Here is a 23,293-nt window from a genome sequence, read left to right on the forward strand (position 1 = left end):
GGTACCTTGAAGACCCCCTATGGCTCTCTTAAAACTGAGCGTTACTACAGCTGAGTACATGGGTTTGAAAAGGTGAACAATATTTTGCTTGACTGATTTTTGCAGAGAACGATTCGAGCCAAATTTCGTCTTTCTTCCCAGGCCATCCACAAATGAGAAGCTGTTCAGACATGAATGAGCAGGATTTTACAGGTCACCTTATGTATATAAATAGCATTTATAGTCCTACAAGGAAGAACAGCCCTCAGACGTCTCAGACGATACATATCTTCAGGATCGTTCCAAGTACATTCATTGTTTAAACTTTAAAGGTTCCAAAATACTTGAAGAGGTGATAATGGGGGTCATTTACTAAGGGCCCGATTTGCGTTTTCCCGACGTGTTACCCAAATATTTCCAATTTGTGCCGATTTCCCCTGAATTGCCCCGGGATTTTGGCGTACGCGATTGGATTGTGGCGCATCGGCGCTGGCATGCACGTGACGGAAATCGGAACTCAACGGATTCGGAAAAACCGCTGCATTTTAAAAATAAAATGTGTTGCGGAGCTTGCAATTACCATCACTCAGCCCGGCTCGGTGTATTCCAGTGCGTTCCGGGGAACTTCAGCGCAGCAGCGACATCTGGTGGACGTCGGAGGAACTACCTTAATGAATCCCGGCCGGACCCGAATCCACCGCAGAGAACGCGCCGCTGGATCGCGAATGGACCGGGTAAGTAAATCTGCTCCAATATGTCTTTTACTGGTCTTCATTTTATGGATTTAAAGGGATTAGTGTAGACCAATTGGGCCACATAACTTTGGCCTAGTTAACTTTGGGTGTTATTCTAGTAACTACAGATGAGTGGATCCATTGGGGCTCATTTACTTACCAGGTCCTGTCGCGATCCAGCGTCGCGTTTTCAGACGAGGATTCGGGTCTTCCGGCGATTCACTAAGGTTGTGCGCCTGATGTCCACAATGTGTCGCTGTTGCACCAAGGTCCTTCGGAGTTCACCAAACTATCGCCCATGCATGTGAGTGATAGATTTTGCGGCACAATTCGATTTTAAAATTTCGCGTTTTTTCCTAATCCGTCGGGTTTTTCCGACGGCCATGCCCCCCGATTTCTGTCGCAGGAAAGTCGGCGTGTTTGCGCCCGAATCCGATCGCGTGCGGAATGCGCCGCAAAACGGAAAAAGACGGGAAACCCGACGAAAGTGCGGCTTAGTAAATAAGCCCCAATGTTCCCATTTGGGCTAGGGGCTCCGGTTTCGACGCATGACCCCTGGCAAATCATAGCCATGACTAGTTGCTAAAGGTGTCAACTTGCCTCTTATCTCTACTAGTGACCCATTTGGTTTTCCTCTGGATTTGGGATTTGGCTGAGGACACTTTAGACAAGGCCATTGGATCTTAGAGATAGGATGGGCATGCTCAATGGGAGCAGAGCAACCCTCACACCACACCCAGCAGCTATACAGCAGATGATTCGGTAACCTGGTGGTTGGCAAAATAATCGGTTAAGGGTTCATCTTCTCGGAACCAAACTAAATAAAAGAGCTGGGGTCCCAGATACATGTCCCTAACAGAACATTTGGGGAAACTGAGCACTTTCATTCATCAGTCAGAATGAAATAAATGGACTGGTAGCATGCTTAGATGTTACAAAGAACCCCTCATTTTTGGGGTCTACATAGGGTTTCAGCAACCATAAGGAATTAAAGGAAATCTACCCCCTGGATGAAGGATTGTAAACCAATCACACTGACATACTGGTGTGTGCCCCCTCTGGCAGGATTCACTCTTCTTTTTTACCCTTGATTTTAAAAAAAAAGGTTTAAATATTATGCAAATGAGCTTAAAGGGCCCAGGCTCATTTGCAAAATTTTTAAAGCCTTTTTTTGTGAAAACAATGGCATAAAATGCTAAAAGTAGAGCAGATCCTACCAGAGGGGGTGCACACCAGTATGTCAGTGTGCTTGGTTTACAATCCTTCATCCTGATGGTAGATGCCTTTAGGCTGGACATACAGTACATGGGAAACTATACATTCAGTCAAGACGCAGGAAGGTGGTCATTTTGACATAGGTACGGGTTTCTAAATGTAGGACCTACATGTATCATGTATTTATGACCAATCCTGTGGATAAGTCATACATAGGGATAAGCAGACCTGAACCACAAGGTTCATGTCCATGCCGGCCATTGTGGGTTTGGGTCTCGGAACCCAGACTTAAGCTAGAAGGCCTAGTTCGGTCTTTGGGCTCACCCGGCACCAATCAAGGGGTCTTAGCAGGTGGTTTGGGTACACGAATGGAACCTTTTTCCAAGGTTCGGATGAACCCTACTGTGTTCACTCATCCCTAGTCATAAATTCTCAGGGTGGGAAAACCAGTTGACCGGTGACATGTAACCAATCTTACGCCTGGTTATATTAATATAGCTCCCTTTCAGATCACCCCCAATCCTCCTGACATCTCCTCCATTGTCCTCCAATAACTTGCTGCGATGTTGATCACTGATGTCACGCTTCTATCATATTCTTACATGGAATATACAGTATACTTCTCTTTACATACAACGTGCCATTATTTTTCCTGTAGCCCTTGTTACTATAGGAACCTCATGTGTTCTTCTAGATGAACATTACATTGCATACATTAATGTACAGCCGTTTCCCGGTGTCAATGCCTCTGAAGTGCGCCGTACCTTTAAGCAGGAGAACTACCTCTCCGCTGTGCGAGGAGAACATTAAGTCGATAATTAGTCTATCGCGTTCCAGCATTTGCTGTAAATGACTTCCCAGCTGCTGCTGAGCCAAATTTCCAGGGAGAGTCCACTATCCAGATGTTGCCTGTTTTCCCAGTGTCTGTAACCTTTGACCTCCCTGCTATGGAGAGATCTCCTAAGTACAAGGTAATGCTCGCTCAGCACAGCCCCTACGAGGGAAGTCGTATTCTCACAATCTGTCATCGCCAGATTCACCTAAATCCCTTGCGCCTGGGTCCCGAAATAAACCTCAGCTCATCTCATTAACTGGAACAGAACGGTGGCCTCATGGCATCCATAAACGATCCTGTGCCAGGTGGACCCAGCGTGCCCATTCATTCATTAGAATGAGCACTTTGTCGCTTCTTAAAGGGATCCTCTCACCAACTTCGACTCTTTGCAACCTATAAGGTCGTCTATCCCCTCTTTTAGGCACCTGAAACCAGACGTATATTGTGGTTGTTAAGTACATTACAAGCATCTAGGATATATCTTTTAATGATTTGATAAGAAGCTTTAATCATTGGGACTCATTTACTTACCCGGTCCATTCGCGATACAGCGGCGCGTTGTCCCGCGTGGATTCGCGTCCTGCCAGGATTCACTAAGGTCATGTGCCCTATATCCACCAGGTGTCGCTGCTGCGCCGAGTTCCGCCGGAGTTCACCATCTTCTTCCTGGTGCATGTAAGTGCGTGTCAAGCGACACAAATTTGTTTTTAAAAACCGCGGTTTTTCCGAATCCGTCAGGTTTTCCGACGGCCCACGCCCTCTGATTTCCATTGCATGCAAGCCGGCGTCGATGCGGCAAAATCCTGGGGCAATTCAGCGCAAATCGGAAATGTTCGAGAAACCCAACGAAAGTGCGGTGTTTGAACCCTTATTAAATGAGCCCCATTGTGTTAAAGGGAACCTGTCACCAAATTTTACCCCATGAAACCATCAGCCCCCTTTTAGGTAGGGGATGAAATATCCTGTCTAGAATTTCCTCCTTCATGTGAAATCTCACCCGTTTACCTACAAAAAAATCTTCTCCAAAGTCATGTAACAATGAGCAGAGAAGAGTCAGATTTTTCATGAGATGAGTCAAGGCCCAGAAACATGCTGATGGTGTCGTATTAAAGATAAAAATCTCATCTTTCTGCATACACCAGATTTGAGAGCTACAGTACCGGTAAAAATTTTAAAAAACACAATTTTTGCAGTTTGTATACCCAACTACGTCTTTAACTGCCTTTATCTCTAATTCCCTCAATCACAAACCACAAACCTGAGAATGTAATCTAAATGATGAGATTGTTATCTTTAATATGACACCTGCAGCATGTTTCTAGGTGCTATAGAACAGAAGATAGGGGCTTCTGACTTTCTCCCTGCCGCCTCTTCTCTGCTCATTGTCATATGACTTTGCAGGAGATTTTTTTATAGGTTAATGGGTGAGATTTCACAAAGATGACCAAATTCTAGAAAGGACATTTCATCCCCTCCCTGAGGGGGCTGGTGGTTTAATGGGGTAACATTTGGTGACAAGTTCCCTTTAAGAAAGTGAAGTGCTGCTTCAGTTTCCGAAGCTGCTCTATTCATCACCCCCAATTCCTCTGAGCTCATCTTCTCCTCAATCATTCCATCAACCCCCCTCAGTAGTCAGAAAAATGAGCAACGCAGAGAGAACCCATCAGCAGTACAGATGTTATGCTTGGGCTTCACATTGTGCAGGAAATGAGAAGTGCATGGCTGACTTCTACAAGGGGCAATGAGATGAAAGTGGAGGAGCTGAGGTCAGAGATACAGGACAGGGGGCTCTGCAGATGTGACTTTGATGGTTCGGGGTTTGAGCAAAGTGCAACAAAAACCATCTCCTCATGGGAACTTTTTATGGCACACCTACCAACCTTCCAGGACTAAGCAGGACAGTCCTCAATTTGGATCTATCCCATCATCCAGGAATCTGGGCAGATAGAGCTAAAAGCAGCTGTGAAGGAAGGAGCCGGTGGCTCTTTTCTCCACCATGGTTGGTGGAGAAATATGATGACCAAAAAGTTGGCAAAAATAAATGAAGGGATGGAGAGGAGGACACAACCAGAAACACTATAAATATGGGGTCATTATAAATTGGGGGGGGGGGGTGATTTCAAATGGGGCATAAATCTGTGCACTACTGGAAGGGGTATGTAGACAAATGAGAGGGCTACAGAAAAGGGGTCATTTTAAGTAGGGGCCAACAGTAGGAATTATAATGAGGTGGAGGCTACAGATATTGGGGGTTGGGGGTATTATAAAAGAGGCCAACAGTAGGAGTTATAATGAGGTGGAGGCTACAGATATTGGGGGTTGGGGGTATTATAAAAGAGGCCAACAGTAGGAGTTATAATGAGGTGGAGGCTACAGATATTGGGGGTATTATAAAAGAGGCCAACAGTAGGAGTTATAATGAGGTGGAGGCTACAGATATTGGGGGTTGGGGTATTATAAAAGAGGTTAGGAAATGAGTCAAGAATGCGGGTGGTCAGGTGAAAACTTTCCACAGCACATTGTATGCTCTACATCTTGTGTCCCTCTTTTGGAGTCCTGAAGGTTGGGAGGTATATTTTATGGGGACTAATAGAAGTTCAGCAGTGGAATCTTGTCTGGATATCAGTGGAGGTCCAGGCCATGGATGACATCTTCTCATATGTACAGTTCAGAAGATTATTTTGGCCAGAGGTGACCATTAATAATCAATGAAAGACTTTACAACTCAACGGTGGTCTCGGAAAACTGGTGGAACCTTCATCTAGAATCATCTTGTCAATCTCTAGATGGTCATTCCCTTTAGACGTGCCATGGCAGTAGTAATATTCTCATGGATTCCATCGTCCTTCACTGCTCTAATAAATAATCCTTTAGACAGACGTAGGTTTTCTAAATCTGTATTAACAACTACAAGTGTGAATATCGAAAGACGGGAAACGTCTCCACAGAATATGAAGAGAAGAAGAAAATGATGATCCGGGCTGTCAGACTCAGTTCAGAAGCGCAATCAATCTTCCCAGAAATGAGCAGAAACGACTCAACAAAGTTCATGTTTCTACAAATTCTATCGCTCCGTGACTGGGGAGACAATGGGGAGTGGACACATCTCTGAACGGAGTTTATGAATATGGATAACCCGTTGCTGTCATGTCTTCATCGTGTGCTGGCAATAGTCCAAACTTCTGGTTCTTGGAGGGGGCGTGGGGCCATTTGAAAGATGTTGTCACTTTAAAATACCAAATTTCATTCTTTATTTAATGGGTTGTCCTCTATTAGAAAAACATGGCGGCTTTCTTCTAAAGACAGGTCTCTGGTATTGCAACCATTAATTTTACTAGGGCTGAAATGCAATACCAAACAAACTGCTGCTCGTAGAAGGAGGCAGTCATGTTTAGGTATTCATGGACAGCCCCTTTAAATTCCATAAATTTAGCTTTAATTGGTTGAATATATGTAGTTTTGCGGGTTTGTTTTGTTTTGGTTGGTTATATATTTTTTTGGTATTCCAAAACTCCTTTTAGTCTCCCAAAATATCCATCCACTGTAGAAGAGAAATATTTGAAGGACATCTACCACTAGATTATTGGTGTCAGAGTGTCCTATTTTGGATGCTCGTTAACTCTAGGGGATGGTAGAACATGCTTCAACTAAATCCAAGGCTCTCGTAGTAGCGAAAGTATAATGTTCTAGGTGCTCTCGTCACCTGAGAGTCTAATGGCTCAACCGATCCATAATTATGCACGCCCCTGGCTGATTATTATTCACCCCTTCGAATACTATAGGAAGGAGCCCTGGATTTAGCTTACACACGTTCTATCATCCCCTAGAGGTAACGAACATCCATAATAAGACAGTCTACCACCGATAATCTGGGGGTAGGTACCCTTTAAGTGGTTAGGCAGGAACCTATATTGTCCTATCCTTGGGAAAGACCATCTATCAACACCTGGTGGCCACACTGAGAACTGTTTAGCACTGGACACAGGGGTAGGAGCAGTTTTATGGTGATTTTACTTCTCAGAACAATACACTTTTTATCGAAGTACCATTTGAGAACTTGTTTTTTACACTATGAGTTGTTTTTTTTACAGGTACTAATATACACTCACCGGCCAGTTTATTAGGTACACCTGTCCAACTGCTCGTTAACACTTCATTTCTAATCAGCCAAGCACATGGCGGCAACTCAGTGCATTTAGGCATGTAGACATGGTCAAGACAATCTCCTGCAGTCCCGAGCATCAGTATGGGGAAGAAAGGTGATTTGATGCCTTTGAATGTGGCATGGTTGTTGGTGCCAGAAGGGCTGGTCTGAGTATTTCAGAAACTGCTGATCTACTGGGATTTTCACGCACAACCATCTCTAGGGTTTACAGAGAATGGTCCGAAAAAGAAAAAACTTCCAGTGAGCGGCAGTTCTGTGGACGGAAATGCCTTGCTGATGCCAGAGGTCAGAGGAGAATGGGCAGACTGGTTCGAGCTGATAGAAAGGCAACAGTGACTCAAATCGCCACCCGTTACAACCAAGGTAGGCAGAAGAGCATCTCTGAACGCACAGTACGTCGAACTTTGAGGCAGATGGGCTACAGCAGAAGAAGACCACACCGGGTGCCACTCCTTTCAGCTAAGAACAGGAAACTGAGGCTACAATTTGCACAAGCTCAGTAGAAATTGGACAGTAGAAGATTGGAAAAACGTTGCCTGGTCTGATGTGTCTCGATTTCTGCTGCGACATTCGGATGGTAGGGTCAGAATTTGGCGTCAACAACATGAAAGCATGGGTCCATCCTGCCTTGTATCAACGGTTCAGGCTGGTGGTGGTGGTGTCATGGTGTGGGGAATATTTTCTTGGCACTCTTTGGGCCCCTTGGCACCAATTGAGCATCGTTGCAACGCCACAGCCTACCTGAGTATTGTTGCTGACCATGTCCATCCCTTTATGACCACAATGTACCCTGTAACATCTGATGGCTACTTTCAGCAGGATAATGCGCCATGTCATAAAGCTGGAATCATCTCAGACTGGTTTCTTGAACATGACAATGAGGTCACTGGACTCAAATGGCCTCCACAGTCACCAGATCTCAATCCAATAGAGCATCTTTGGGATGTGGTGGAACGGGAGATTCGCATCATGGATGTGCAGCCGACAAATCTGCGGCAACTGTGTGATGCCATCATGTCAATATGGACCAAAATCTCAGAGGAATGCTTCCAGCACCTTGTTGAATCTATGCCACGAAGAATTGAGGCAGTTCTGAAGGCAAAAGGGGGTCCAACCCGTTACTAGCATGGTGTACCTAATAAAGTGGCCGGCGAGTGTATGTACTATTTGATGGATTTGAAAACATGTTTTTTTTTGTTGTACTGATACATTTATTCAGTGGGTCAGTATTATAATAGTGATCAGTATTTTACACAGTTTATATGTCCTATTATTAGAGATGAGCGAGCACTAAAATGCTCGAGTGCTCGTTATTTGAGACGAACTTTTCCAGATGCTCGAGTGCTCGTCTCGAATAACGAGCCCCATTGAAGTCAATGGGAGACTCGAGCATTTTTCAAAGGGACCATGGTTCAGGAATAAAATGTGTTATTTAATTGAAAAAGAATGTCTTCTGATAAGTTAGCAGATGTATGCAAACATCTGCAATCTATTCTTCACTGTTCCGCGCGTATATTATCTCCCGACAAGTTATCAGATGTGAAGAACAGTGAAGAATAGAATAAAAACAGTGAACACAGGATCATTTAAGTGAAAAACACAGTGAAGAATAGATTGCAGATGTTCGGCACATCTGCTTACTTGTCGGGAGATTTGATGTCCCGGGATCCGCTGCTCTTCTTTCACTGAAGTCTCCCCGATCTCCGTTCGGCACCCCTATGTCTCCGTTCTGCTGCTCCCCGATGTCTCCGTTCTGCTGCTCCCCGATGTCTCCGTTCTGCTGCTCCCCGATGTCTCCGTTCTGCTGCTCCCCGATGTCTCCGTTCTGCTGCTCCCCGATGTCTCCGTTCTGCTGCTCCCCGATGTCTCCGTTCTGCTGCTCCCCGATGTCTCCGTTCTGCTGCTCCCCGATGTCTCCGTTCTGCTGCTCCCCGATGTCTCTGTGCTGCTCCCCGATGTCTCCGTTCTGCTGCTCCCCGATGTCTCTGTGCTGCTCACCGTGTTCTTCAATGTGTTCTTCACACATATATATTGTTCTTCACATACTATTTTATTCGCACTGTTCCGCGCGTATCTTCCGACAAGTAAGCAGATGTGCCGAACATCTGTAATCTATTCTTCACTGTGTTTTTCACTGTGTTTTTCACTTAAATGATCCTGTGGTCACTGTTTTTATTCTATTCTTCATTGTTCTTCACTGTGTTCACTGTTTTTATTCTATTCTTCATTGTTCTTCACTGTGTTTTTTTAATTAAATGCTCGATCTCGAGCAGGGGAAATACTCGTCCGAGCAACGAGCCGTTTCGAGTACCTTAATACTCGAACGAGCATCAAGCTCGGACGAGTATACTCGCTCATCTCTACCTATTATCCCTTACAATACAAAAAAAATTAGTTTTTTCCATATTTTGAGACCCATAACTTTTTGAATCAAATAATGGCTTGTTTTTTGCAGGGTGTACAGTGCTTTTTTTATTGGTAACAGTTATTGGAATACACATTTTTATTTGATGACTTTATTCTCTATTGTTGGGAGGTAAAATGTAAAAAAACATTCTCCTGCGATATTCTCCTTGTGGAATAAAAACTGTGATATTTAAATATTTTGAACTATATATATATATATATATATATATATATATATATATATATATATATATATACACACATATGTCTCTATTTGGACTTGCGTTTTGCAGGGGGTTCTATGGTTTTTATTTGTGCCATTTTGGGGTGCATGAACATTTTTCATTCTTTTTTATTTCATTTTGTTGTGAGATCAAAAAAACAGCAATTTTGGAATTGTGTAGTTTCTATTTCTTACAGATAATCCCTGTGATATTGTGATATTGTATTATTTTGGACTTTGCTAGGAACATACTCTAGATTTGAACATATGGGGAGTTGTGAAATATCACCAGCTCCTCTGATCTGTTACCCAAGGCTACATTGTGGGAAAGTTCTGCTTATTGCTTTTGTATGACAACATTTTGCCTTTTCATTCTCTCCGGGATGTTGCCAATTTGGCAGGCTCGGATTATAATAAAAGTAATCCTAAATAAACAAGACAGAGAGATGGATTGCACTGAGCCGACCTGGATGGAAAACTCAGCTAACAGAATGCATTGACATCTCAAAAGAAGAAAGGCTTTCAGAATACTGTAATATATGGCTCCACAATACAGATGTAATGGACTGCAGTTATACATTGAATACAGGCGGTCCCTTACTTAAGGACACCCGACTTACAGATGACCCGAGTTAGAGACGGACCCCTCTGCCCCCTGTGACCTCTCGTGACCTCTCTGGATGTTACTATAGTCCCAGGTTGCAATGATCAGCTGTAAGGTGTCTGTAATGAAGCTTTATTGATGATCCTTGGTCCCATTACAGCAAAAAAATATTTACTAATATTGTCTCAAAGTGTATAAGACTAGTCTTATACTGCACCAGACTCATCACAGTGTCTGATGGTGACTGATAAATCTGGCAGAGTATAAGGCTATATTCACACTGCCGTTGCCTGCCCGTACCGTACCGTAGGAAGTAATGGTGCACGGCGCCATAGGAAGTAATGGTGCACGGCGCCGTATTACGGGAAAAGATAGGACAGGTCCTATCTTTTTCCCGGGTACGGAATGGTACGGAAGTGTATGGGGTACGTATATCGGCCGTATATACGTCGGCCGTATATACGTCCCCCATACGTTAGTGTGAATGTAGCCTAAGACTGTCTAACTTTAGTTGGCATAGCTTCCACCAGAGAAATTTGTCAAAAATGTTGCACAAATAAGACCAATGCAGAAAGCCAATGATTCCCAGTATTATGGATGACCAAGGAATTGAGAGACCTGGAAACATGGTTGAGAAATAAATCATCAAGTCAACAATTTTGGGGGAATTTATTAATTTCTGGTGCTAGGTCTGTGGCCCTGGAGGTTGGCCATGTTTTGCACTGGGAGTTTACATTGTGGTGCATGGGTTTAATGTGTGTAAGAAGAACAAATGGGCATCAGAAATTGCATTCAGGGCCGGCTCCAGGCTTTAGTGGGCGACATAGCCTTAGTGGGCCCCTCCGTGGGCCGCCCTCCAGTGGCCACACTGCGCCCCCTCCCCCTGTGGACACACTGACCCCGGGGACACACTGAACCCCCCCCCCCTCCCCTGCGGACACACTGAACCCCCCCTCCCCTGCGGACACACTGAACCCCCCCTGCTGACACAATGATCCCCTCCAGACACATTGAACCCCGTCCCCCCGTCCCCCTGTGGACATAATGACCCCCTCTGCTGACACACTAACTTCATCCCGCCCACCCCCCCTCCACCCCCCCCGCGGACACACTGACTCCCCTCCGGAAAAGAAAAAATAATTTACCTTTCCTGGTTCCCCCGGAGCAGCGCCTGCAGCTGTCTTCGGCCTGGGCCTCCCGTACGTGCCGGCTCTGAAGCCGGCACACGTGATCCGATGACTTCATCATGTGCGCCGTCTTCAGAGCCGTTGCATACCCTGCGGAGCGCCGCATCGTGGGAACTGGGACAGGTGAGTTTTAGATTCTGCCTCTATGCTGCGCTCCCGACCAGCGCAGCATAGAGGCAGAAACGTGATGTCTTATAGCGACACTGGTACAATTGATCCGAGTGGGCCCCTCCAGTACCCCGGGGCCCCGGCACTTGCCCGGGTTGGCCGGGTGCTGGTGCCGGGCCTGATTACATTCCATATTCAAGAAGGGGCATAGAAGTTGGTACACTTCCCTTTTTTGTTGGACTAAATATGCGTTAAAGGCGTGAGTGTCAAAAAGTAGATTTTTTTTGTGTCAGAAATTTGTTGGAACAAGGGAAAATAAAAAATGCTGGGAATGCCAAAAAAACAGGCGGAAAGAAGAATTTTTGTAATTGCAAATTTGGGAATACACAAAGGGGCATATTTACCAGAGCTTGTACGCCTGAAAACAGACATACAGGGGCTTTTTTACTAAGGGTCGCGGATCACACTTTCGTTGGACTGTTCATGGTTTTCGGGATTTGCGCAGCTTTGACAGGTATTTGACAGGGGTTTGCGCTGGGATTGTGCCGCACATGATCGGATTGTGGCCAAGCTGTGCCGGCTTCCATGCGACAGAAATCAGGGGGTGTGCAGTCGGACGATCCGACTGATTCAGACTGAGCGCGGGATTTAAGAGTCAAATTGTGTCGCAAGACAATGCACTTACATGCACCAGGAAGAAGAAGGTGAACTCCGGGGGAACTGAGCGGGGAAGCGACACATGCAGGATATCGGGCGCACGATCTTAGTGAATAGCGGCACAGTGCATGATTACCGAACAATGCACTTTCGTGAACTCCGCGGTAACGGGGAAAGTAAATATGTCCCACAAACTGGGATTTAGGTGCAATTCCAGGCACAGATGCCAGAAATTACGACTTCTACCCCCTGTACGACAGGTGGGCATGTAGGAGACATTGGGAGTGCCGAATCCTCCTGATAGATCGCATTTGGCCAGGGCAACATCATACACTGACGCAAATAGCCTATGATCAATGTGCCGCAAAAAGTTTTGCTCTAAGCCAAGTCAAAAATAAAACTTCTCATCCCAATACTTTATAATACTTAGTAAAAAAAAAAAAAAAAAATCTGAAAAAAAAGAAATACAAAATAACATAAAACCTCAAAAGGAACAGAAACAAAATCCATCACCGGCGCGGCACGGACTCGAGCGCTCTTAAAATGTATGATTGATATTCTCCTCTATGGTAACTTAATAAAATATTAGTGGTTCTATAAATCACCAAAGCGGGACGTAGATTGTCACATTTTGGAAGAGATCCTGAGCACAATCCTCCGTTCTATAGTTTCACCTCTCGGAGCCATAACTAAAGATTTATAAAGCCCCGAGGCAATCTAATCCTCTTCCTCGCTGCCCTCCCTCCCTTCGCTGTGGTTTTAATGCTTGCCATAATGACTCCTCCTTGGGATATGAACACAATCCATAGCGTAATACACACTATTATAGACAATTTACGAAAAAAGAAGGATCCTGTTTAGGAGGCGAGTCCCCGCGCACTAGGCTTCCATGTGGAAACGGCTGGCGGTAATAGCCTATTTGATTCTAATGCCTCTCTACATATTTATGAGCCGCTCATTTGCGATGTCATTTGGTATTTTTCATACAATCAGTATACAGAACATTATGATGAAGATGCGGCAGCCATATCCAAGCTCATACATTACCATATGATTTGGGAAGAGATGCCAGGCTTGCAAAAAGGGTAATTCCACCTTTTGCAGATCTAATGGACCGGCAAACAGGGCAAAAAAAATTGCAAAGGATTACTGGTCTCCGACATCTGGGTCGAATGATACATCCCCTTATTATAAAATCAGGAACTTTTTGAAACTTTTTGTTGAGCAAATGAGATAAATGATAAAAATGAGGGATCCCACATCTTCCTCAGCTGCCTTGTACGTTAGAGGACTACCGGGATCAGTTTGTCCTATAGAAGTCAAAGATGCGCAGCATGGGGCAGATCTACTTATCCATCCCTGCGAGATCCCTGAGGTGCGTTCCCCGACTCCAATGAACAGCTTCTGCGATTCACTAAGATCGTGCCCCCGATATCCTGCATCTGATCGTTTCCCCAATCAGGTCCACCGGAGTTCACCATCTTCTTCCCGGTGCATGTAAGTGCTTGATCTTGCGACACAAATTCAAAGTTAAATCCCGCGGTTTGTCCGAATCTATTGGATCTTCCACCGGCCTGCCCCCCCCCCCCCCCAATTTCTGTCGCATGAAAGCCGCTGCCATTGCGCCAAAATCCAATCACATAGGAACACAATCCCCAAAAAGTCGGAAAACACAATGAAAATGCAGACGCGGGACCCTTGGTAAATAAACCCCAATGAGTTTCGTCCAGGACAGCCCGTAGGACTAGCTGTACATGGCAGTTAAGGGGGACCATACTGCTGACGGCATTCGAACCCCCAACATTAGACATTTTGTGATTACTAAAGAAATCCCTTTAATGCATCAAATTGCTAGCAGAAATACTTTTCCAAAAGCTTATCACAACTTGTGTGCTTGAAAACAGTTGTACAAGCCTTGATATCTGCCCTCTTAGCCGGTTGGGTAGGGAGGGGGAGGTGCCAGACCAATCGGCTAATCTTCCTAATTTAATTTAATGAATCTACCATATATATATATTTATACAGGCAGTCCCCGGGTTACGTACAAAATAGGGTCTGGAGGTTTGTTCTTAAGTTGAATTTGTATGTAAGTCGAAACTGTATATTTTATAATTGTAGATCCAGACCAAACAAATTTTGGCCCCAATGACAATTGGAGTTTAAACATTTTTTGCTGTACTGGGACCAAGGGTTATTACCGACACCTTAGAGCTGATCATTGCAATCTAGGACTATAGTAAAGCATTCAGAAAGCTTCACCAGAGGTCAGAGGGGTCTGTCTGTAACTATGGGTTGTCTGTAAGTCGGTGTCCTTAAGTAGGGGACCGCCTGTATATTTATATATATATATATATATATATATATATATATATATATATATACACATTTCTTTAATTGGATGTTACTAAAATAAATTACCTATGTGAAGATAATTTATTATAAATGTAGTGATGTTGTCCCTTAGAAACAAGATGTCCTTGGATTCAACCACCTCCACATTCTTGCAGCAGTGCCCAGACATACTCTATTGAGACAGCTGACCACCTGGATGCAGTGTTCATTCTCAGGGGATGGCTGTGAGACATGCAGTAATTTCATAGTCAAAAACTTTTTGCTTCTTTGTGCAATCCCTCCAGCAGAGGTGGTCATATCCAAAGACAACAATCTTGTTTGTAGGGGACCATAAGACTCCATTTTTTTTAATGACATCCAATTGCAGAAATGTATATTTATATATTGCAGGTGAATAAAATTAAATGTCAGTCCCCAAATGAAAATACCCTTTTAATTTTGTGTACCAAGAGGAGAACAAACCACATTCAAGAAGGGGTTTACAAGTTGGTAAAGTGTTGGAAAAGAAGAGGCATTTTTGCACTGTAACTGTAATGGGCTTCTGCAATCTGTCTTTAGTGAAAATGAGGTCCCTGGTGACAGGTTCCCTTTCAAATAAAGTTTTTTGACAAGTTAGATTCCAGGATTATTAAATTACAGGATCTAAGTGGGTGGTGCATGACACAGGGGTCCTAAAAACAACCAAATGCTCCCATGCGACCCATATTTTACATAGTAGTCCAAAAGGGAAGTTTTTCGTGATAAATCCACAGAATTGGGCCATCAAAGGGCCACATGTATCACTCGTTTTTTCTGTTGTTTTTGCGCCATTTCAATGAGGCGCACCGTTTTTGCGCCATTTTTGTGATTAAACGCCAAACTAGCCGCGCAGCAAAAATAACCAGCTTTCCCTCATCTATCTTACCAATCCAGATGTTTTGCTGCACCTAATGATATTCATCACTTGCAACGTTTTCATTTAGGCGCAAAAACGGGCGCAAAAACACTCCAGCCCGAAGGTGGCGTTATCTGAGAAGAAAGCACTGAGCCCCTTTGCAGAACAGCTCATTTCTAGCAGCAGAGCTCAGCCAGACACTGGAACATATAATAGATACATTAGATACACTGCAGACACTGGAACATATAATAGATACATTAGATACACTGCAGACACTGGAACATATAATAGATACATGAGATACACTGCAGACACTAGAACATATAATAGATACATTAGATACTCTGCAGACACTAGAACATATAATAGATACATTACATACACTGCAGACACTGGAACATATAATAGATACATGAGATACACTGCAGACACTAGAACATATAATAGATACATTAGATACACTGCAGACACTGGTACATATAATAGATACATTAGATACACTGCAGACACTGGTACATATAATACAGATATCAGATACATTACAGACAGGAGCTGCAGACTCTATTTACAGTTCATCACCTTCTATTTACAAAACATTCTGCAGAATCCTGAGCTCAGAGCAAGAGCAAAAGAAGTTTGCACAAGTTTGCAGAATGTTGCAGAAACTACAGACAAGTGTCCCCCATGTAATTCTGCACAGTATCACCAGTGTGTCTGAGGGGGATATTGTGCAGAATTACAGGGGTGCAGCAGGAGACCAGCACTGGGGGATCCCCTCCAGGAGAAGCCCCTGCTGAGGAGGTTACTGGGTGCTGGGTGTCACACACCTGGGTGCTGCTGTGAGTGTTATCTTCATTCTGGGCTGTGGGAGAAGCAGAGAGGAGCTTGTAGCAGGATGACATGTAAGTGCCTGAATCTAGCATTGCGCCTAAACTGCGCCAAAATTGCGCCTAAACTGTGTTAAAGTAAAGTGATTAATAAGAGGCAGAAAATATACTTATCACAGATGGTTGTAGCTTGTGATAATTCTGGCAAAACCGTGCGCCAGAATTTAGGCGCAGCTACTACACTTAGGCGCACAAAAGTGATAAATGTGGCCCAAAGTGTCATTCGTGAAGCATTCATAAAAATCCAGATGTAGCAGAGTAAAAGAATGTTTCTTCTGAACACAAGTGACAAGGAATTTTATCTATTGTGAACCAGAAATCCAGATCATATGTAGAACCTTATGTAATTGTTGTTCTGTCAATTCACAAACATGTAGAATCTAAATCTCTTCTCTGACTTCCTACTCCAGAGCATTTTCTTGCTACCTACTCTAGAGGGAGCTCAAAGCATTGAAATTAATAGAAGTTTTCTCATCTTAGATAAGATGAGCTCCCTCTAGTGGTGGCTGCAGACAGACATGATTTTATAATTTAAGTTCTCTTGCGGTTTGCGTGGGTTTCCTCCGGGTCCTCCAGTTTCCTCTCACACTCCAAACCTTACTTGTAGGTTGATTATATTGTGAACCCCATTGGGGACAGGGACTGATTTGGCAAGTTCTGTGCAGCGCTGCGTAATCTGTGTGTGCTATATACATAAATAAAGGAATTATTATTTATTTTTATTATAATTTAAGGGGTCTCTCAATCCAATTCTTTTCCAAAAATGGATGTTGGAATTATTATTAAAACTGTGTTTTACGATGTTTTAACATGTGAACCCCTGACTTCTTCAATTCATTTATTCTTTGGTGAATCAGCAATGTACTGTATCTTCTGGGAGGGTCTACAAATTCCCATGAGGGTAGTAACAATTATAAAGGAGAGTGTGAGTCTGCTGTGACTGGGTTAGAGCCTAGCCCTTAAAGGGAATCTGTACTCAATTTTTAACATGTTTAACATGCAGCATCTCCAAGAGCATTGGGGGCGTGTCCTCACACTGCTGTGCACTGTGCTCTATGTACTGAGCCTCCTCTCTCTGCAATGACTGCTTTAGACTGATGTGGCAAACTCTGTGCAGCGCTGCGTAATCTGTGTGCGCTATATAAAAATAAAGGAATTATTATTATTATTATTAGTATTCAACCTAAAGCCTTTTACAGCCTTTACTCACAGCAGAGAGCATGGGCCATGGAGAAGTCCAAGGCAGAGATCTAAGAGCAAGCACATCAGTGTAAGGACAAACCTCCATGTCACTTATGATTTAATATGAATCCATATTTCACAGTACTGCTGCTACTATCAACCAGTCCAGCACATTCCAGGACACTTACCTGACCCCTTTTAGGGAAAGTATGATAACTCATGATAAACCAGGTTCACTTACTCAAAGAACCAGGCACCAGGACTGTGATAATCTTATATTTGTTATCCTTGGCCTCTGTCCTTCTAAAATCAACTTTGAAAATTATGCTAATTTGCCAGAAGGGCTCTAGGGGCATTATCAGAGCCCCTTCCTACTATAGCTTCACAGACTTTTACACTGTCTTACCCCCCCCCCCCCTGCTCCCTCAGCACTTCCCCCTCTCTCTGCCTTATGTAATCTCACACAGTGGGAATGGGGAATGTTCCAGCACAGTGTAAGAACCTGTGAAGATTTTTATGGGAGAGTTCCTTTAAACAAAACAAGAACTCTCAGTCTTCCATATGTTGTGTTAAATGCTAATGATTTTAACGATTAATGTAATTCTGGATTCTACTTTGCAGATCATAGATGATGAAGATACTCAGTTCATGAGTAATTGCCCTGTTGCGGTCACAGAAAGCACTCCGAGGCGAAGAACGCGGATACAAGTTTTCTGGACAGCGCCCCCTATTGGTACGGGCTGTGTAATACTCAAGTGAGTACTAAAACATAAAGTGCATTCTTATTTCTAATATGTACAGCCTGATAATAATTGTAATAAAAATAATTTCTGAAAAGGGAAAATATATATGGAAATTATTTGCTTGCTGTCAGTGAATGGAAATTTTCAGAGGTTAAAATCTTTCAGTGTAACATGGCTTGTAAGGAGATAAAACACTGGTAAAGACAATTGGGTTATTTACTAAGGGCCCGATTCGCGTTTTCTCGAAGTGTTACCCGAATATTTCCGATTTGCGCAGATTTTCCCTGCATTGCCCCGGGATTTTGGTGCACGCGATCGGATTGTGGCGCATCAACGCTGGCATGCACGCGATGGAAATCGGGGGGCGTGGATGCGTAGATGGTCTATGCAGAACGCGGACAGGCTACCAGGAGCTGTACGCTGAAGATGTCATAGTTGGAGGATCGAAAGAGGCTACTGGGGTGTTGAGTAGCCGCGCCGTGTAGCCTCAGCTGCAGTAGCCTCTTTTACATATTTGCAAAGTCGGTTGATAAAAGATTTCTAAAGTTAAAAGCCACTCAAAGATTTGTCCTAAAAATGGCTTTGATTCCATTCATTAGTTGAACCTGCCACCAGATCTACCTTAATAGGTAGATTGGAGATGGTAGGTTTCCTTTAAAGGGGCATTTCACCGGATAGGGCATAACTTGTAGATGGTTGGTGGATGGACCACCATAGTGAGTATAGTTGCCCTTGTACCACCAAATGAAGGGAGTGGATGATTGTTCTTATGTGGCTGTCACTTCTATTGGACTACCAGAGACAGTCATAAGTGGTACTTGGCTTCTTTCAGCAGTCCCATACACGGTAAAAGGAGAAGTTTCTTCCTTCGATGGGGTACGAAAACCCCCTTTGTAATGGGTAGAGGTCTCACCCGTTGGATCATTAGATTACCTCCTGTCTTGTAGACAGAGAATCAATTAATCTTAGTGGAACTCCCCTTTAAGTCCAACCCTGCTATTCTGAAATATTCCACTTATACTAATGTAAAGGTCATCGTTTTTAAGGACTTGGGTAAAAAAACAAGTTTGTTTGCACAACTCTACGTTGCAACTTTTTGATACCCGAGTGCAAGACTTGATAAATTGCCCCCACAATTTGAAGTGGCCATTAAGTAGGAAGCTCTAGGACATAATATGGAACTCCCTTTATGGATGATGCAGAATTTCCTTACGTGCCATGTGTTTCCCAGAAGACAATAGATTTTACAACAATTTGACATAGAGATGATGATGGGAGCGTTGTCTGCCCTCCAGATGTTCCGTTCCGCTCTCTCTTGTTAGCAGCGGCCATTTATTTTCGTCAGGACCCGAGAATTAATAGGATATGCTTATACATGCACGCAATAAAGCCCTACAGAGGCTCCGTCCTCTCTCTCTTGCCTCAAGCCAATGCGAACCAGTGTTAATGTGCTGCGTGTAGACAGCTGGATGGCATTTCCCAGTCTGGAGCAGCTGTCTCCGGGAGCCTGCTCTATATCACGGACAGATGTTTCATGCGACTTCTCCGATATTGTCGGATACTGAGAGAACAGAGAAGAGGAATAATAAGAATATTCATGATTGCTCCTCTTTAGGAATCGTAAATCAAAGTGACAAATGACAACATCAAAAGTCCTTTGTTGTTTGTGGCTTTTGGCTGCAATCTCCATAATTTCTTCCACGTGGTTGAGGATTTGTAGATCTGCTGATGGCTCATGCGGGGAATGTAACTGGGACAAATGTAATGGACCCGGGCTGTGGTTCTGCAGGAAGGGGTCTCCCAAAGGGATTAGGGTTAAAGTTAATTATTTTGAGAGATTATTTATGACTAGGGAAGGGGGGGGGGTGTTCATAAATCTAAAACTTCCATATCATACCCCCAATTTAGTGAATTACATTGGGGGTAACAGAGCACTGAAATTTTTTTTCCACTAGGCATCCCCCTTACCCCATCGTCTTCTCAATGATTTCTACTCAGATCATTGGACCTCACACAAAAAGTCACCATGGTATAATTTCCCCCCTTCCGGACATTATTTTGTATAATGCATGTGACCCCCCCACTTATAATGACCTCTATTGTGAAATCACATTTATATTGTTCCCCTTTATTTCCCCTGACTTATAGGGACCCAAACCAACTTATGATGTTGTCTTATTGTGAAACCCCATTAATAATTTTCCTCTATTTTGGCTCCCCTGTTGGTTTCTCTTTGGTACACTCCACACTTTTAATACTCCTTTTTTGTAATTTCCATGTATAATGAACCCCTTCTCCACCCCCAACTTATAATTCCCCCCTATTGTGGGAAGGAGAGAGCCCTAGGGAGGAGGAGAAGGGACAAAGGAACAAAGCTAGCAGATCAGAGAGGAGATAATGATGATGATTGCTATTGGTTTCCCTTTGGTTCACTCCACACTTCTAATACTCCTCTATTATAATCCCAATGTATAATTGACCCCTTCTGCACCCCCAACGTTAAATTCCTTCCTATTGTGGTCCCCTATTGTGGGAAGGAGAGTGCCCTAGGGAGGAGGAGAAGGGGCAAGGCTAGCAGAGCAGAGAGAAGATAATAATGATGATTGCAGTCTTGTAGCAGACGCCCACATGACAAAAAACAGTTTTGTCCCAGTACAAATATAATTATTAAACAGAATTTACAGATACATGAGCCGACGCTTACGGAATAACACTACACAATAACCGTGGAAAGAGATTTCAAATTACACTGATTAACATCGGATCAGATGATTATGTTATGGAGCTGAATACTATACTTGTTGCGCAATGGTTCCTAATGGAAAGAAAGAAGTCGTCGCACCCAATAATTATCCTGAATGTAATCATCTAATGGATAAAGAGATTATTACCCCAGGTACGCCGAATAATTATCATCTTTTCAGAAGCATTCGAAAAAAATATAATTATCCTAAAATTACTTTTCAGTGGGAATTATTCAATGCGCCAAGAACCGTTTTACGGCCCATGAGTTCATGGTATAGAGTATCTCTCATTAGACTGTTGTAGGTTATTATACAGGTGCACTATAGCAGTACAGCAAATACCTCAACATATACAGCTGGCACCTGGGAGGCTGGTGGATGGGTTAGTGCTGTTTTAAACAGTAGGTACAAGTGGAAGCTATCACGGTGATTCCGTGAGGGTGCTATTGTACACACTAGAATTATAACCATCACATAAAAGGGGATCTGGAATTTTGGCTTTCTGTAGGGAACTTGAAGATGAACACAATGGGGCACATTTACTAAGGTTCAGTTGGATGCATTTCTGTCGGGTTTCCCGAATATTTCCTCTGAATTGCACAGGGGGTTTTGGCGCAAGCGATCGGATTGTGGCGCATCGCCGCCGGCTTGCATGTGACACAAATCGGGGGCTTGGCTCTCGGACAACCCGACTGATTTGGACAAACTGCGAAATTTAAATGTTAAATTGTGTCACAAGATCAGCACTCACATACATCGGGAAGAAGATGGTGAACTCCGGCAGACCTGAGCGGGGAAGTGACACATTCAAGAAATCGGGCGTACGCTATAAGTAAATTGCGCCAGCTCCGAATCCTCGTTGGACATTCTGGATCGACAGATGCAACGGGACGGGTAAGTAAATGTGCCCCAATGTGTGACATAAAAGGAATGTGCAGAGATGTGGTGAACGGACAAGCTGAGGTCAGGGCAGGAGATTATTCATAATAGAAGTTCAGGAAGAGGTTAGGGAAGGTAGCAAAGTCAGTATGATAGTATATGAAAAACAAAATCCAGCTTCCAGGGAGTTCATTGTGTTAAACCTCTACATGGTGTAAACATCCTACGCGTTTCGGAAAATGAATTCCTCATTCTTAAACCATGAATAAGGAATTAATATTCCGAAACAAGTAGGCTATTCGTTTTACTGTTGTGTTTCCTCTTAGCATTCCTACTGTTTTTATGGATTTTGTACTAATAAATAATCAAGGTGTTACACCGTGAATTTTCTGGACTTTGTTTCTTAGTTTTTTTGTATACTGGGCATTTACCTGTAGCTGAGCGTATCCTTGCTCGAGCACAAGGGTGCATGTACTGATCCTTTTGGAAACAGAGAGGGTAACCATGTCTTGGTAATTCCATGGTAAAATTACGGGTCACCACTTACGGGTGTTGTGACCAGCCAGTCCTACCAATCTCTGGTGCTATTAAAGGGGTATGACCATGAAAGAAAATTCTCAAATTTGAATCCCTTAGTGATGTTTACATAATAAAGATAATTTTTTACCCCTTACTTTACAATTTTACTCAGTTTTATTGCTGTTTTAGCCGAATCTCAGATTTCTAAAGAGGTCGTCTCGGGTGCTGGAATCACTTTTTTCTTCCATTATACTTATCCTTTGAGCCGCTGGTTCGGGGGGTCTCCACAAATTTTAGTGGTGCGCTGGCATAGAGTTTGTTATTCTTGGACCATTTGAATCTTCAGTATGAAGATATTCTCACAGATAAAAGAAAACTTCTAGCATAGAAAAATATTTCAGGAACAAGTAGGAACTAACATTTAGTAGGGCCCTAGACTGGATTTTGGCTCCTAAAATATCTGCTCATTGGAGAATGGACTTTCCATCTGAAACGCGTTATTTCCACACTATATGGTTGTTGTATAGTCCTGACAACCTAAGCAATAGTATTGTCATCCTGAACATGACGCCATCATAGTACCATTTTTTTTCTCTCCTCCCCTATACAGATTTTAAGTGGTTTTGTGTATTGGTCTTAGTCATGACATTTGAAGTCCTCATGACACTTTTAAGAGGACCTGTTAGGTCAATTTGGGACCCTAAACCACCTATAGGTCTGTGGACCTGTGGTTTAGACTCCCAAATGTGTGGCCCGAACAAACATCTATATTTATCTAGATGTGAGTCCGATGAGACACATCGAACTCATATCAGAAGATCCCGCTCCAGCGCCTCCTCTCACATTGCGGGTAGTGATGCCGGGACAGTATCCCGGCTTTACTGTGCATGCGCTATACCTACGATGCTTGTGCAGTGGGCTTGGGCCAGGGTTTAGTACGCTTGCTTTGGACAATTTAGGATACTAAACCACTGGTTTACCTTAAAGAGAACCTACC

The 23,293-nt window shown here is 43.5% G+C and overlaps 1 protein-coding gene across 2 annotated transcripts in view; it reads left to right on the forward strand.

Annotated features, from left to right (window-relative positions):
* The window catches only part of SPON1 (spondin 1), a 238,994-nt gene that overhangs the window by 43,195 nt on the left and 172,506 nt on the right, over positions 1–23,293 (forward strand). For both annotated transcript variants that reach the window (XM_072118630.1, XM_072118631.1), the window contains exon 3: positions 18,033–18,166. In XM_072118630.1, the coding sequence (XP_071974731.1) occupies positions 18,033–18,166 (134 nt within the window). The remainder of the gene's footprint in view (positions 1–18,032; positions 18,167–23,293) is intronic.

This window comes from Engystomops pustulosus, chromosome 7 (genome assembly GCF_040894005.1).
Source record: "Engystomops pustulosus chromosome 7, aEngPut4.maternal, whole genome shotgun sequence".
Classification (NCBI taxonomy): domain Eukaryota; kingdom Metazoa; phylum Chordata; class Amphibia; order Anura; family Leptodactylidae; genus Engystomops; species Engystomops pustulosus.